The 17,203-nt window shown below is 36.8% G+C and overlaps 1 protein-coding gene across 2 annotated transcripts in view; it reads left to right on the top strand.

Moving 5' to 3' along the window:
* LOC107094276 (cadherin-10-like) overlaps positions 1 to 16,336 on the top strand; it is a 56,065-nt gene extending 39,729 nt beyond the window's left edge. For both annotated transcript variants that reach the window (XM_015389804.1, XM_015389803.1), the window contains 3 exons: positions 867 to 975; positions 3,047 to 3,298; positions 14,415 to 16,336. In XM_015389804.1, coding sequence (XP_015245290.1) covers positions 867 to 975; positions 3,047 to 3,298; positions 14,415 to 14,905 — 852 coding nt within the window. In that variant the 3' untranslated portion in view covers positions 14,906 to 16,336. The remainder of the gene's footprint in view (positions 1 to 866; positions 976 to 3,046; positions 3,299 to 14,414) is intronic.
* Positions 16,337 to 17,203: the final 867 nt, after the last annotated feature.

The raw sequence follows: 17,203 nt of genomic DNA, 5'->3' as shown, positions 1-17,203 counted from the left end.
GTGCATCCCTAGAAAAACTATATTTTAGCTTATATTCTAACAATTTTTAGAAGATAGTAATTTGATTGTGAATATTTTTCCATAGCTTCCATAACTTGTTTCTAGAAGTTGCAGTCAGATTACCATAAAAGAGATTCTAGGGGCCACTTGCAGCCCTTGAGCCACACTTTTAATACACCTGCCTCAAATCATAAAGCTTCAGCAATGGTCTAGGTTTTTTTTTGTTTTGTTTTTCCTGAAGTAAATGAATTGTAACAGGCTCTGTAGATTTGAGTGTCCATAGCCCTAAAGAAAAATAAAGGTCAAAGTGGGAAACGTTTTACCATTCCTAAATAAACTTATGGGGGATTTTAATTGAATTGATAAACAGCAGTTTATACTTTGGGTAATTTTTTCAGGCAGTAGCTGAATTTGCAACTTTAAAAATGTCCTGCTAAATTTAGTTTGAGATTTTTTGGGCTGTTTAAATTTCTATATACCGTACATTCTTAGGTGTATCCCAATAAACTGGATAGTTTCCACAATGCACGGCATCTTGTTGTGTCTCCATCTGAAGTGCGGAAATGCTTTCAGGTACCAGAGTAAAGGGGGCTGTATATTAATCCAGGCCATACTCAATTTCACATCACAGATATAGGCTTCTTTGTCATGTATATTACAAAAAAAATGGATAGTTATGAACAAAATTAAAGAGCAGTTAGCTGTGTTTACATGTTATGATATGCTGTTTGCTACAAGAATCATGCACAAATGATCTAATTCCAGAAAATCCCCTCCAAGTCACATTCCCAACAAATCAAAGCATTAAGGAGAATTGTATTGTTTTCTCGTGTCTTATACTCTTTGTTTGTATTTTCCCTATTTAGCTGATTCAGACAATAAGTGCTGTTGACACAGATGAGCCACTTGTTGGGCACAAGTTTGTCTTCAGTATAAGTGGCACCAACCCAAACTTTACAATCGTCGACAAGGAAGGTAAGATTAGACCAGATCAGATCTGACCCAAATGTTTGATAGAATTTAATTGTTTTTTCTTTTTTTACTGGAAAGTCTATATGTGTCAAGACAATTTAAGGTGGCTTTCTCAAAACCTCTCAGCATAGACTTTAAAGTCATCAGTGTTAATAAAATCAGCCATTTTCCATTTTTGCTGAATTTTCCATGTACAGTAGATGAACCAGAGTGAACAAAAGCCCTTTTCATAATTCTGTGTGAGCAAGTGGAACAGTAAATGATCATTTGAATGCAAAGAAAGAATAATAGTCAACACTTTAGCCATGTGATGAAATTACAGTTGCATGAGGGCAGCAGACCGAGCATGACCTTTTAAAAAAAATTATGAAACAGTGTCCCAGATTCATGACGGACAAAGAAGTCCACATGGGAATAAAACTCACCATGTTGTGTTAAGGCTCTACAATTAATAATAATCCTGGGAGAAGTATGGAGTTTGAAGATCATGGGCTTAGGTGGCCATATGTCAGTTTCTTCACAAGGTTGTCTTTGTGGGGTTTGAAAGTGATGAAATGCTCAAGCAAAAATGCTAAGGTCACAAGAAATTTTCTCTGTTGTGAGATCAATAAAGTCCCATCTTATCCTATCTTATACATTTGGACTGACTCTCTGACATTTTCCTCTGGAGTGGACAGAAAGTTCTAAATTGGGTTTAGGTCAACTGATAAGGTGGATATCATTATTTTTTATTTTAAAGGTCCTTTCTGTCTGATGCAAAACATCATTGTTGTACATACGTAGAACTCATGGTCCTAATTAAAAGTTGCAGATGTTTTTTTTTATATATATATATATCTGTCAGAGAAGGTACCTTTTTAAACCTAGTAGTAGTCGTCAGAGTTAATTGTGAGTCCACCTTCAATTTGGTTTCAGGCTGCCTTATCTGCCTTGGCCATATCTCCAATCACTGCTGAGCACCTCGTATATCAAGCCACTCCCGATAGGATGCAGTTCTAGGATATGAACGAGCTGCAGCAGAAGTTGTCCCTGTTGGCTTCATGTTTTAGTCCTCACCATTCTTACAGTGGTTCTACTTTTATTTTTTCTCAACGTGGCTTTTTGGTTCCTTCTCTCTTCTGGCCAGTTGAATGCATGAGAGCTCTCTAAATTCCCCCAGATATCTTGGCAATTTCAAGACTGGAGCACCCCTTAATATATGACCTCTCATGTAGTTGATTCTCATTGTTGGTCCAGTTTTCTGTTTTTGCGGCCTAATATTTATGCACATATAAGTAGAGACTGTTGATCCTTGCTCATTATACAAATAGACATTACCTGACATGCCTAAATCCAATAGGCATCAGGTTTATGAAGCTTAGAGTTGGGAAACGTCCATAACAATAAAGATATGAATGCACACTCTAGCATGACTCTATGCATACTTAATCTAACCAGCATTGTCATACTAGCTAATAAGCTTGATCTTAAATGGAACTTCGTATTTTGTTTATTTTTCCATACCAAATAAAAGGTTTATCTAGTGTTGACAGGAAAAAAAATGCTGCTCTTAGTCTTCCAGTGTTCTTCTTTCAAGCAGCATTTATTTTACCTTGCAAAGGTGAACAGATAAAGTGGTAACAATGTTCCTGCCTGGTCTGTTCCCACAGGTTTTCCTTAACTACTTAATAAGCACAGGGAGATATTCTCTTAGACAAAATAGTTTCTCACAAACCAAAGCTTTTGTTGAAATAGCGTTGAGTCTAAAGGAGTCTATTCTCTAACCAAAACATGTAAAACTGAAAACCAGCTTCTGATGCTTCAATAAGATAAGACCCGCTTTCAGCCTTGTCTAGCAGGTGCTCTTATAGAGTAATTTTTTTTTAAAGTAAGTGAAAAAAAAAACAGCACTTATAATTAGCAGGAGAAGGAATGCAATAGTAACTTGATTTTTCCAACCACTCAAGACAAAATTACCTTTTGATGTACCTGCAGAAATTTTAATACTTATGATTCCCTTTTTTGACTTGAGGAAATAGAAAAATGTTACTATCCGTATGGTTGACATACTTGTTCGACCTCCATCTTTCTGTAGATAACACTGCCAACATCCTGACCAGGAGAGGGGGGTTCAGCCGGCGTGAGATGAGCATGTACTTTCTCCCCGTTGTGATCTCCGACAACGACTACCCCATCCAGAGCAGTACCAGCACGCTGATAGTCCGTGTGTGTGCCTGTGACAGTCGAGGAAACATGCAGTCCTGTAACCCGGAGGTCCTGCCCTTCTCAGATGGCCTCACCACCGGAGCTCTGGTGGCCATACTGCTCTGTGTGATTATCCTGCTCAGTAAGTACGAGCATGTGTATGTGACTGTGGATAATTGGATCTTCTTGTTATTCTTGTGTTGTTTCTTTCTTTGTTCGGGTACCAAAGATGGTAAATACTTTACTTATGTTTGTAGTCTACTGGTTTATACATTACATTATTTATTTCTTTTTTTCCAAAGGCTGGGAAATGCAGATCTAATATATATTCATTTCCCACACAGGAATATGTCTTTAAAGAGTACCACTGGCAATGATTAAGGATATTTTATATGTAGCTGTGATTGAGAGGTTCAGGGTTTGACCTCTAGAAAAGTCTGGGAAAATAGTGTTTCAAGTGTTTTCCAGGACTGGAAAGATATGAATAGTTGTATTTGGAGGCTTTATCTGAAGTCTCATTACCAATATGGGGAACATGAATTTATATGAAACAAATAGCTTCAACTAGGCTCCTTTTTTTATCTGTACTTTAAAGATTGAAATTATATATAAATCAGTCTCTCGTCGTAAAATTCATCCATGCTTCATCCAATTAGCTGTTTGTTTATTTATTCAACTGTTCCTCCACCAGTTTCCCCATTACAGTTCACATTATCCAATAAAGTTTTCATCCAACTGGCAATCCATCACTTACTCCATCCATCCATCCATCCATCCATCCATCCATCCATCCATCATTAAAACTCATCTATTAGTTTTGAAAAGGAAAAACTTTTGCAGTGGTTAGAAGTTGGGTTTACTGATGAACCGGTGGTCATTATAAGGCTTTAAGCATTTAAAATTATACCATATTAACATGGGATTATTGGGATACCTTTGATATATTCTTATATGGTACTGGTAACCCCTGCTGTCTTTTATTTAGCAAAATGTTGCCCCAAAAAACAAAAAAAAGGAAATAAAAGTCATAAACATCTGTACATTTCTATGCGTTGTAGTAAGTTTTTACCATATTTAATTGGTGCATTGGCCTAATAAGCAGTTGTATTTTATAATGCAATACAAATTAAAACTTAGGCTATATTATTTCATTGACTCAGTTCAAAAAATCTAACTCAAAGAGGACTTTGAATCTGGAAAACAAGCCTAATCAGAATGTGTATTCTAATTTATTCAGTCTGGCTGTACTTGTACTTGTGTTTTTTTGTGTATCCAGTTCAGTGTGTAAAGGTCTGCCCAAATGGAGAAAAAAGAAAACAGTCTTTCACAACAAAATTCAACCAAAAACTCACTGAAAGGCAACAAAAAAGATGCTGCTCTTCCTGCGTCTCCCTTTGTCTGCCAACAGCCTGGCATCTCAATGTATTAAAGGCAATGAGTGACTCACAGCACATTAGCACATTGATAGAAAGAGATGTCACCCTTAAACTTCACTTTCTCAGAGTGCTGATAATGAGAGATTCAAGAGTGCATTGCAAGTAATGGCTATTTAGTAAGTCAATAATAAAGACAGCTCAGCAGAGAAAAAGAGTGAGTGAAGGAGAATAGTCTTTTTATTCTTTTGTAAGAACTATCATTGAGAACACAGTCTTTGCCCCACAATTTGTTTTAAACTGTATATTTAAAGGCTTCTTGAGGTCTTTATAATGAAAATGTTCAGCAGGACGGTGTTGGTGCACACCTTACTGGGTCTTATTAAGCTGGGTGTTTTGTTTCTGACTATATATTAAGCTCTTTTTGTTTAACCAAGTCTACATCTTTTGTCAACTTCCCAATCTTTCCAAACTAAAACATTGATGCAGTATGAGCTGCATCACAATTTCCAAAAAAACCTAAATAACAATCAACATGGTTTAAACATATTTACTGTCATTTACAGTCGGTCATTGGGTTACAGCCAACCTTTATTCTTAATATAGGATTTTATAATGTTATCCTTAGACATTTTTTAAACTGTATTAATTTTGAACTATGCATTAATTCTTGTTTAAGTTTATTCCATAGATTCACCTCATCAACAGAAATGCGGTGTTGCTTTATGTTCATTCTTACATTCAACATATTCTCATTATCAGTTCGTATGAAATCGTACGAAAAGTTATGCACAGTATTTTGTACGTTTTTGACGTTTTTCCCCGAAATTACAGATCAGTGCGCATGCGCAGGCAGACAGACGAAAAAAGCAGATCCGCCGACGGACGTAAAACTGGGAAAAACAGTGCAATATTTACTTCTTGATGTCTCGAATTACGTTGCTTGCTGTTTTGTATCTTAGGGTTAGGGTCAGGGTTAATTGTATGTGAAATTCTATGTTATTGAATGGTGCGTAAGATGCGCATGCGCAAGGATATCGCAAGACGTAAAAATACGACGAAATACGCCGAAAAAAACGTCAAAAACGTACGAAATTACTGTACATAACTTTTCGTACGATTTCGTACGAACTGATAATGAGAATACACTGTTACATTAGGTTTTTTTTAACGAAGTAATGTGATTCTCCAGTGTAAAAGTACATCACAGTGTTTTAATGTGACAAAATAGTATAAAATCAGATGGCGCCAAAACAAAAGACCAACCAAATACTGTTCAAGTGTGACATAGTAGTGCGCAGTTAGTGTGAGATTAGAGGGTAGTGTTACCTGACAGCTTTTATTTAGAAATATATATACATTGTTAAACTCTACTAAATTAGGTTTACATGAAAAAACAGTCTAAGAAAACATGTTTTCACGTTTACACTGCTTGCGGCTCTACTGCATCTTTGTCAGAGTTGAGAGAGCAGTACCGGAGTATTCCGGCCACCTTTCATCCCTGCCGCTGCTGCCGTGGTCCATCTGTGGTCATACAGAATGTGCAGCGCTGCACGCCAGGTGGACGGACCACAGGTCATAGCAGCACGGCTGATACTGCTTAGCATATTACAGCACGTTGATGCATTTTAAACGCCTGACAGAACACCCGCTATTGTTTTTATTAAGTCTCATCCCGTCAACGAAAACTCACACCCATGACTTATCATGTTTTAGTCATCAAAGATCCATGTTTAGCTCGTCAGTTGTCGTTATGGTCATGAAAAAAGGAGCATTGACAAAACTATTTCATCATTGTTGACGAAAACAACAATAACTGCACTCTTAATTTACAATGCAAGCACAGCAATTCTCTCCACCTACACTGGGAAAAGTATAACCTTGCTCAAATATAAAAAAATATAAATAAATGATGTCCGGGTATCACATCTAAAACATTTGACATCACAGAATCTGAATTTAATCACTTATTATGATCTGATTATTTTATATAGATGTAAACAATAAAACTGCACTTGACCCAACTTTAAATCTGTTCCAAATGATATTCTGAACATTTCAGTTGATCAACCAAATTAATATATTGAAATTGAACCAATATACTTTCTTTTATCTAAATTAACATGAATTAATGTTTGTTTATTAATATGAATATAACCAAAATATAATTTTCGCATTTCCTTTAAATTTACTTCAAAAATAATTTCCATTTCCCATATTACTAAGTCTAAAAAAAAAAAAAAAAAACACTTGGCCAACAGATTATTATAAATGTATTTACTAATTGTTAATATAGCCTGAAATGGTGTAAATCCAGGTAGTGTAAATTGATTTTAACTAACCTTGGCAAGCAGTAGAAGTTAGCATTTGTCGCTAACTTGCTCAGCACAACAGCCCTCCTGTTCCTTATAACATAACACTGGAGGCTCCCACTGCCAGTAATGGCTGGGTACCTGCAGGTCATGAATTAATATATACATATTTAGAGAAATCAAAAACTATGTTTTGGGTTCTTTGTACTTGTCTTTAGTTTAGGTTAAATCAAACTTGTTGCCTCAGAATCCAAAAAGAATAAGTTACACAGTCAAATCAAGAATTATATCCAGTTTACAGTGACAGTTATTAGTTTGAATGAACAGCTACACGTTACACTTTTTTCAGTGTCGCTGAGAGGCCCAAAGTTGCTTCTAGAAGCATTTGCAGGATATGCATCATTGCATAATAAAATTTTATGACAGTTGCAGTAATTTTTGTTGCAAACCCAACATCAAGGAAAGTTTAGCAAAAGTGCTTCGACCAAGCTCCAAAATGTAAAGAATATCATTGGCAAGACAGAAAACCATTGTAACTTAATGTAAAGTTAAAAAAATTAACTCTATAAAATAACTTCAGGGATTCATTTATTTCTTTTCCTGAACCCACATAGATATATTTTTGTTATGTGATCAAATTTAACTTAAAGATTGTAGTGGCACAGTAATAATTAAAAGGAAAATAAAAGCATTACATTAAAAATATATTCACATTTAATTTACATCCTTCTTTGTAATCCAGGGGAATCAGTGGAGGCATTTTGTTTGTGTGACTCATTTTTAATGGGAAAACAAAGGTGAGTCAGTCTCTGCTCTGGTATTATTGCAAGCAGTATTTTTCTGCTGCATAGCTGCAGAGGCTGACCTCTTGTCAGTAATTTAGAGGTGGGAGGGGCTCACAGCAACACTTGCTACTCACTGGAGATGGTAAACGGAGCAATCAATGCTTTCACTAAATATTGAGAAAATGTTGCTAAATTGAAAACAGTGGCAGTAATTAGACTAAGATAATTGGAAACTTGAGATAAAACAGTGAAACTCTTGGGTGGTTCAAAACAGGGGCCACTAGCCCTGGAGAAGAGGTTCTGATATGGCCCCTTTACTGAGGACAATGCCAAATCAATTTCTATGATAATATGGACTGGCAGAGAAACCTTTTTTTTTTTTTTCTTTTAAGTTTTACTTGAACTTAATAAATTTTGTGTTGCACTTTTAGCTTACCTTTTTTGAATATGATCTCAGTTTGCATCTGCTAGACCAGGGGTCTGCAACCAGCAGCCCCAGAGCACCTAAGTCTCTCGGCTCACTTAATATAATAACCAAAAAACTAATAACTTGTTTTGATGCTTATTTTTTTTTCATTCCTTTGTTCTTTGACTCTATAAAAAAAACACAGCTGTTAAAACTGCTTTGCTTTCTGTTTTTTTCTGCAGCCGAGTAAAATGTTTGTTTCACAGCGGTTTAGTACAATTGCTTAGGTAAAATGTTTCTTAGTTATTATTTTGGGGAGTCGAGTGTTTAATTACAATCAAATAGATGTATTGATATAAACACTTATTTTTAAAGCAAGGCCATCATGAAATTCTAGTTTATCATAATGAACTATTTCGAAAATACAAATGTTTTCCATTCAGTTTACTGATGGTGAAGTGTGATTGTTTAGACTGAGTACCAAGCTGTCCTGCATCTGGCAAAAATGGACTGGTCAAGTTTAGGTAGACGGCCCAGTGCACGCTACTGCTGTGCTACGTCCTGCAGAGGCAGAGTTAATGTTCTCATTAGCTGTAAAGTAATTACTGCAGAGTTTGCTCTGTGGCTGGGCTGAGAAGAGACAGACGCTGTGTAAATTGGGGCTGACATTGTGTTGTCGCATGCCGTTGTTAGAGTGTGGTATTACACTGTGACATTACAGTGGAATATTACAATACTTCATTACAATAAGCCATAACAGTGTGGTTTTACAAGCTAATAATTTGGTATAAGTGTGACCTTAAACTATAGAGTTAAAGGGTGTTGTTACAATGCTGTACTAAAAGTTATATAATGGTGGGACCTTAGAGTTAAGTTGCACACTGTAATGTCATCTATGTAAAGCCACATGTGTGGGTAGTGCATCTTTCAGCACTTTGACTGACTGTGATATTATAGTGAGCATTACCAAGTGAGCTTATAGTAAGCAGTCCTTACTTTGATATGGTTATAGGCTTGACCACCTGGGCTGAAAAGTAACTAGACTGCATTTGATCATCTCCAGTTCAAAATATAATGTACTGATCAAACGCAGCGGGAAATTTTATGAAACTTTGATTCTGTTTGTGAGTCTAAAAGAAAGAAGATAATAGTATTACAAAGCGCATATATCATGCGGAATCAAATGAGTGTCGTACTGTGATTTTACGGTATTTCTTTATTAAAATCATGCACAGGGTGGTATTTTACTTGATTGAACTAGGCTTTTTTAAACCTTCAAAAGTTAATACAGCAACATTATGAAAGAAATAGCACCCAGACCGACGAGGCGGCTTTGCTTTAAGGAACTGTTTTTCTTTCAGGTCGGAGGACAACACATACATTTTCTAACAAATGAATGCCCACGGTTAGTTAAAAGCATTATTTTATCATATGTTTGCTTATAGGGGACTTTGAAAGCCCTAAAACAGCAAGTCCTTTAACTTAGAAATAAAAAAAAAATGTATGTCTCTCTTATATCCTTTGTGTTGTAAGAGATGTTAATATTTATGTTTAAAAAAATATCTAGAGACAGAAATAAACTTCCTCTGACAATAACTGTGGCAGCTCTTTTATTACATCTAAAGATTACAGCTAGGAGCTTAAAACAAAATGACTGAGAATGAGGTGCTAGAAAGAGGTTCTTAACCCCTGATTTTACAGTCTGAGAGTCTGAATATAAATACTTGCTTTACAGGTTAGTATTCACTTTTTTTCCAAGTTAAATAAATGGACATGTCTAAATTCCCTTTTTAATACAAGTTATTAGTCTATTTGTGGACCTATATGCTATTATTGTACATTAAAAGAAAAAAAAAAAATAATGACAAGAGCTGAATACTTTCTTTTGCATCTTAACTTTTCCATTTTAGGAAGATTAAAATATCTCTGTAACTTTTTTAAGGCCTTACATAGGTAAACATTGCATCCTAAACTCATTCAAATGTGTACTTGCATCAGCCGCATGAGCTGGGAAACTTAGGCCATTCTTTAGTTGTGATAGAGGACAGCACGCCCTGCTATAGAGGAAGATTTTTCCATAGCCTTGGTGCCCCGGACTGAAAGGTGGTCTCTCCTTGGTCTTAAATCAGGAGTTTGGAGCAGCCAGTAAATTCTGAGCCTCCAAGCAAACACAGCAAGCAACCATTTGTTAATTAACCTGGAGCCTATTTAGGTTTATCTATTTTTCCTTTTAGAATGGACAATTAAATTCATTGGTAGCATATATAAAGAGTACCGGTATATAAAGGGGGTAACATGAACTTTCTGGAAGGTGCTGGTTTTAATATCAATAAAAATACATTTTATTTTTGGATGCCTTTCAAGAAGCTCAAGGTCACCTTACATAAAATATTATTTAAAAAAAACACCATAAAACAGTGGTGAGAAACAGCCAGAAAGTTAAAGCAATTAAAACCATAGAAACACCACAACGGAAATATAACAACATGGCAGGTCAACAAGTTAGCAACACCATAAATCAAGGTGGAGGAAGTACCTAAAGCTTGTCCAAACAAATGTGGTTTTAGATGGGATTTGAAGATTGCAAAATCATAGAGATGTCTTACAAACATTGGAAGAGAGTTCCAGAGAAGAGAGGTGTAACAGAATGCCCTTGACCCCATAGTGATTGGACGGGCAGGAGGTGTTGCGAGGAGCAGGCAACCTGCAGCATTAAGGCAATGTGGTGGAGTGTAGATGGAAAAGAAAATTTATAAAGGTATGGGGCTGAGAGTCTGTGGAGAGATTTCAATGTGAGGAGGAGGATTTCACAATCAATTTGTTATTTTATGGGGCTCCATTGAAATATTTTAATTTTTTTAATGGTTTGCATGGATGAGAATCAAGTTATAGTGCAAGCTGAGTAATTTGGAAAACCTGAAGTTTATGGAGGAGCTGCTGCAGGAGTCTGGCCACAGCGCTTTCCTTTCCACTATACATCCAAATTTAGAAATTCTCCCCAAGTGAAAGACATTTTAATTTTCATGCAAGTTGAAGCCCAGAAAAGATTTCGATATTGCACCAAGAGTGCAGCATCAATAAGATGGATAAAAATGACCAAGCTTTGTATTCAGTTCAGGGGGAGCTTTAATCATGGTGTCTATTTTTTTGTTTTTTAAAACAATGTAAAGCACTGGAAATTCAATCACCTCCATGAGATAAACAGTGGAGCAGGATGGAAAGCCTATCTATTTAATGAGGCTTAAATACATACATGATAAAAGAAATGATACCTCTGCAGAAGTAGAGAATTGAGTTGCTGCCTTGTAAAACTCTGCATCCTTTAGGTAATGCTGTCATGCCGTTTCACGCTATGATAAGTGACAATATAGCACCCAGAACTGTGCTTTTACATCAATCCAACCTTTTGGTGAGTCATTGTACCTGTGTAAAATTACATGTAAAATGCATATCAATGACAAGTAAATGCGTGCTTGAAAATGGCAAGCTATTTGTATGCATTGCAGTGAGACCATTTCATTCTGAGGCAGCTGCCCTGTGTTTCATTTAAAATTCATGCCTATCTTATTTTTCCACATAAGCCCCACATCGTAGATGAGCAAGGTAGGACGGCAGAGATGAAAAGAGCTTAGAAAATCCAATCAAGTCTCTAAAGAAAGCTGGAGTTCAAACTGCAGATTTTGCATTCACACCAATGCAAACGTACAAATTATACAGACACAATCGGGAGGGAAGATTTTTTTTTTTTTTTTCTGGCATGTGCTCATGTAATCCAATATACTTTAATCCAAAAATTGTACAGTGCCCTGTAAAGATATTCAGACCCCTTTGAACTTGCCAGCTTACATCCACAAACTCCAAGATCATTTATTGATATTTTATATGTATATAAACCATAAAGTTGCACAAAGCACAACATTAAATTGAGCATGCACTGTAAATGTTTACAAATATGTTCTTAAAAGAGCTGCATGCAAGTTGCTTCTTCAGATATTTCTGTATTGCATTTCGCAGATAAAAATAGATATCTGGCAATTCTACCACGTAAAAGGACTCTTTAGTTATTAAAGGCCAGATATGCAATCACATAGAGTACATGTACCATAACAAAGAGTTTCCTTTGGGAAATAAATAATTTCTACCCTTTAAACAAAACAAAAGAAATCTAACTATATGTATCCTGGCTGGACTTTAATTTTTGATCACATAAATGCAAAGATAATGTTCTGAATATCAAGCTGATTAGAAGTTGAGATTTAAACTGTTTTTACTAAAACACACTTGAAACCTCACATAGTGTGATGAACTCTGCAGAAGTCATAAAAAATATTAGGAAAACTTAAGAGAAAGAATCCTTAAAAATCTGCATGTATGTGTGGGTGGACTGCTGTTTATAAGAAATCCTGACTTTTTCCATGTGTTAAACTGACCCTCCCCATGGCAGGGTCTTTTTTGACTGACCGGAATAATGACACAGAAAAGACCAGCTTTTCTTCCATCTGCCTGGATTTTAAACTCCAAACATATAAATCTGTATCTGGTAGGCAAAATTCCACAAGTCTCTCAAGTGTACTGAAGGTTGAATTTTATGCCTCTCGTGTTAAACAAAATATCATGACATCTGCTCATTATCTGAAGCGTTTTGCCTTTGAAACCCCCCCCAACAACCCCCCTCAATCACCCTTCATTTGACTCTGATATGCAGGATGCTGGAATTGCACTTATGTGTTGTCTGAAATCGTGCACTGACCAGTAACAAATGTCCTAATGTCTGAAACAGCTTCAGCCAACTCTATGCAACCCATGCTGAAAGCACTGCAATTAACGCGTAGGTGGGAGGCAAGTAGAGGACTATGGTGCCCACTGTGAGTACAAAAAAGGGAGAGAAAGTAGAAGTAGAGAAGCAGGATTTTGCTAGCTGAATTACAGGCATATAAAATGAATGTATGCATAATTAATATTTACATAAACCCAGCAAAAGTTTTCAAACCCCTTAAAGATTTTTAAGTTTTTACTTATTTCCCGCACAAGCTTTTTATTTGAAACTGATGTAATATACCAAGACAATTAGCATATTTGTCTTTATTTTAAATCTACCATCAGATTTCTAATAAATTATCAATTTATATGTTTTCTCTTTATTTAACTAATGTTTTGCTTCTCTCTATCACATTTTTGGAGATTTCCTTGCGTTATATTTTTTGTTTTAAATAACTACTCAATCTATGTCTGTTCACTTTCTGTGTAAATCAGCTAGAATAACATTCCAATGCTGAAGGCTAAGATGACCTATGATAATCACCAGAGAAGGTCAAGCATCACCTTATATGGTAATGCTGTTGTCAGGGGGACAAAGGCAGAAAACTGCAAATTGAGAATTTGGAGGTGGCACCTCATGGCTGGATGTGGTATTTTTAGCTAAACTGGAAAACATTTAGTAGTTCTGCAACTTTTTGCTGGTCCCACAGCTATGGTCAAGAAGAAAGAAGGTAAAGACTTCCTCTGCAATTTGTGCTTATATCAACATGAATGGAATAAATTTGGTTAATGCTTAAAGATGTTTACTTTTTTGTTTACACTATATGAGAAGCATCCTTCCTCGAATTTTGACCGGGTAATGAGTGAATACACCTTTAGGGCTATCCTTTCAATAAAAGCTTTTATTCCCCAACAAGAACCAAACTCACAGTACAGTACTGACCATTTACTACTAATGAGATAACTTTTGATGATAATTGGTTACACTGGTTTTTGTTTTGTCAATGAGCTTAAATGGGCCAAGTATGCTGTAAGTACACAGCAAAGCTTTAGCTTTCACTCAAACAGAATTTTTGTGCATTAAATAATAAATTACTTTTGATTTGAATTAGATGCATTGACATATCTTTCAATATAAACTTTATATTACTGTGTTCTGGATTTAAGTTGGATATGTTTTAATATGCCTTAAAGTGACCTATTCTGTGAATTAATGCTTTACAAACTGAATGATATTACATTTATAAGCATAGAATCTATTCAAGTTTGAAAATTGTCAATGGGTCTACCTTTGTAAAGCACTGTATAGTCCATCTCCAAGAACATCCTTGATTTCTTTTACTCCTGAGATGAAACATGAAGATGTTCGCTGAAGAGTATGAAATGGGATTCTCGAACCACAGTGCATTTTATAAAGTGAATGTGCCATTCAGAGGAAAAAGGGGAAGAAAAAGCTTTTTCACTGAATCTTTAATAATAGGAGGTGAATGCCTGAGGCAGCGTTAAGGATTTGTCACTGGTAGCAAACGTGTCTCCCTTCTGCTTTTTGCTCCCTAATGCATGACACATGTTCGTAGGCAAGCATCTTTATGCTCTGCTTTCCCTCTCTGCTGTTTTTGTGCAGTGATCGTGGTGCTGTTCGCTGCCCTGAGGAGGCAGAGGAAGAAGGAGCCTCTGATCATCTCCAAAGAGGATGTCAGAGACAACGTTGTCAGCTACAACGACGAGGGCGGAGGAGAGGAGGACACTCAGGCCTTTGATATCGGCACACTGCGTAACCCGGAGGTGATGGATGCTAACAAGCTTCGCAGGGACATCATACCCGAAATGCTGTTTTCCTTTCGGAGGACATCACCGATAAAGGATAACACGGATGTGAGAGACTTCATAAATGGGAGGCTGCAGGAGAACGACTCAGACCCCACGGCTCCCCCTTATGACTCCCTGGCAACATACGCTTACGAGGGTAGCGGTTCACTAGCAGAATCCCTGAGTTCACTGGAGTCTGCTGCCACTGAGGGGGACCAGGATTATGATTACCTCAGCAACTGGGGGCCACAGTTTAAAAAGCTGGCAGAGATGTACATAGGGAGGAGCCCTGACAGAGAGACCTAAACAAAGCCATCTGTCTCTCTATAATACAAACTCATTTTTAATGTCTTTTTGGCTAACTAGCTAGCCAGACACATATTTGTCTAGTTAGTTAACTAGCCTGTCTGTCTTAATATCTATCAAGCTCTATTTGTTTAGTTTGCTCTAGCTAGCTTGATAGTCAATTTGTTGTCTATTGGATCCACCTAATGTGCGTGATAATGCACAAACGGATGCGCACTAAGACAACAATAACTTAAATCTACATGTGGAATCTGACATGGACCTGGAAAGCTGTGTTCGAAATGTTCACTCACAATATCACGCTTAATATTTAAAGGATTGAATAGTGAAGGCAGGGTGTTCTTTTGAATCTTGAGCACCATTTAAGTTACATGTTACTGTCTAATTATTTAATTCCCCCTATAGCTATAACAAATATGATGAACTGGAATATACTTCTTAATGTAAAGTGATGGATTTAAGGCTTGATTGTCCCAGTTCTGGCTGCTAAAAAAAGACAAAAAACATCTCTCCCAATTACAGATACATTGTATTTTGCATTATAAATTTACTGTTACACATTAAACTTATTTATTGTACTGTGTTTACTCAAAAAAGCACAGATGGCACTAGCTTGTAGACAACCTTAAAAAGACAACTTTTCTAAACATCTACTTAAAGCTTCATACATGTTTCCAAAGTGTTAGGCTAAAATTTAAAACAGCTTGAAAAAAAAAAAAATTCTTAAATGTTATCATCAGGGGAAAGTTTTTGTTAATAATTAAAGTTAAAATTAGCAAACTAGCATTAGTATTAAAGTTACTATGCTTTGGCTAACATTAGCATTACTATGCCAACATTAGCATGGTAAGGATAGTTTTGGTGTTATCCATTAAAAGCTGTGCAAATATTTGCATATGGCTAATTTTAGTAGTTTTGTGATCATCTTAAACTAAAAATCTTAACATAACGATTATAAATGGATTACATTTTTTTTTAGCTTTGTCTTTAAATATTTTTTTGTAAGTGAGTTATTACTCTAGCGTGTATCATTTGTAACCGTGGCTCTACTGTAGGGCCTAAAGCCTGGTTTATGTTCAGAAACCAGGTCATCTGCGTGTGTGTCGCAGTTAACGCAGATATGCTCGTTTTGACTTGTTTTGATTGTATGGCCGCCATTGTGGAAAACGACTCATGAAGATGGACCAGCTAGAAGAGAGAGGTGCGCGAGAACGCTGGGACCCTTTTTCCACCTGAATCCCTGCCCTTTTTCGCCCTCATCTCCGTCTGTTGTCGCTCAAATTTGCCCCTTGAACTTTTCCACTTCTTCACCACCTCGGCCGGATCTAGACCTACAGCTAGTTTGTGATTGTCGATCTTGTGTTGGTGGAGTGGAATAACATAGTGTAGGCCATGCTTAAAAATTGGGCTTAAATCAAAAATATCTGCGTATACACGGCCCTTAACTTCGGTGCTGCTGCAAGGGTTGGGTTAATATGTTATCGCTAACATATCATATGAAACTGACTTATGCTAACATGAATATATTACAGCTAATGGTATTATTTGAAACATTTTTTAGAATTATGTAGTCTCAGTGTTAGCAGCAGAATAACTTTTAATTTTATGCTGTGAAGTGACACTTGCAGTGACTGCGAAACAACCATGAGGAGCTATCACAGTGATGATAATCCCAAAACAGGCTTAAACTGTAAGGAAACTGGACTTTAGCAACGTTCTGTTGAAGAGGTTTCGACAACTATCCAGGAGTCTTTGTGAATTCTGTTGGCTCGCATCAGACTAATTTACAGTGTTGCCAACTCCTCAGTAAGGAAAGTAGCTATTGGCTGTGCTAAAAGTCGCTAGAAGTCACTAAATGACGTCATCGCCTAATTTGCATAATCTGCCACAGGAAGTGATGTGCTTGTTATTGATGCTGTGAGAGAAATAATGTCGTTACAGAAAGACAAAAAGTGAGTAAATAACATTTTGCATTTACATCCCGCTCGCTCCCGCCTTGAATGTAAGTCAGGGCGGAGCGGCACTGCGTGATCAATTTGCGCCGTCAATCCCGAGAGGGACTCCTGCGGGAGCGGGAGAACGGGGTTGGGATGGGGGAGGCGCCCCACGGCAGCAGCTGCCGCTGGAGGACAAGAGTAGGAACGATACATGCTTTCACGTAAGAGTCTCCAAAAGCCGCCAGTGACACCGTAAAATGTCGCCAGATTTGTCGCTTTTTTGAAAAATTGTCGCCGGAGGGGTCTGAAAAGTCGCTAAATATAGCGACAAAGTTACTGAGTTGGCAACACTGCTAATTTA

Source organism: Cyprinodon variegatus, unplaced genomic scaffold, assembly GCF_000732505.1.
Source record: "Cyprinodon variegatus isolate N-32 unplaced genomic scaffold, C_variegatus-1.0 Scaffold474, whole genome shotgun sequence".
Classification (NCBI taxonomy): domain Eukaryota; kingdom Metazoa; phylum Chordata; class Actinopteri; order Cyprinodontiformes; family Cyprinodontidae; genus Cyprinodon; species Cyprinodon variegatus.
Note: the sequence above shows the minus strand (reverse complement) of the source record. Positions and strands in the feature narration are given on the sequence as shown.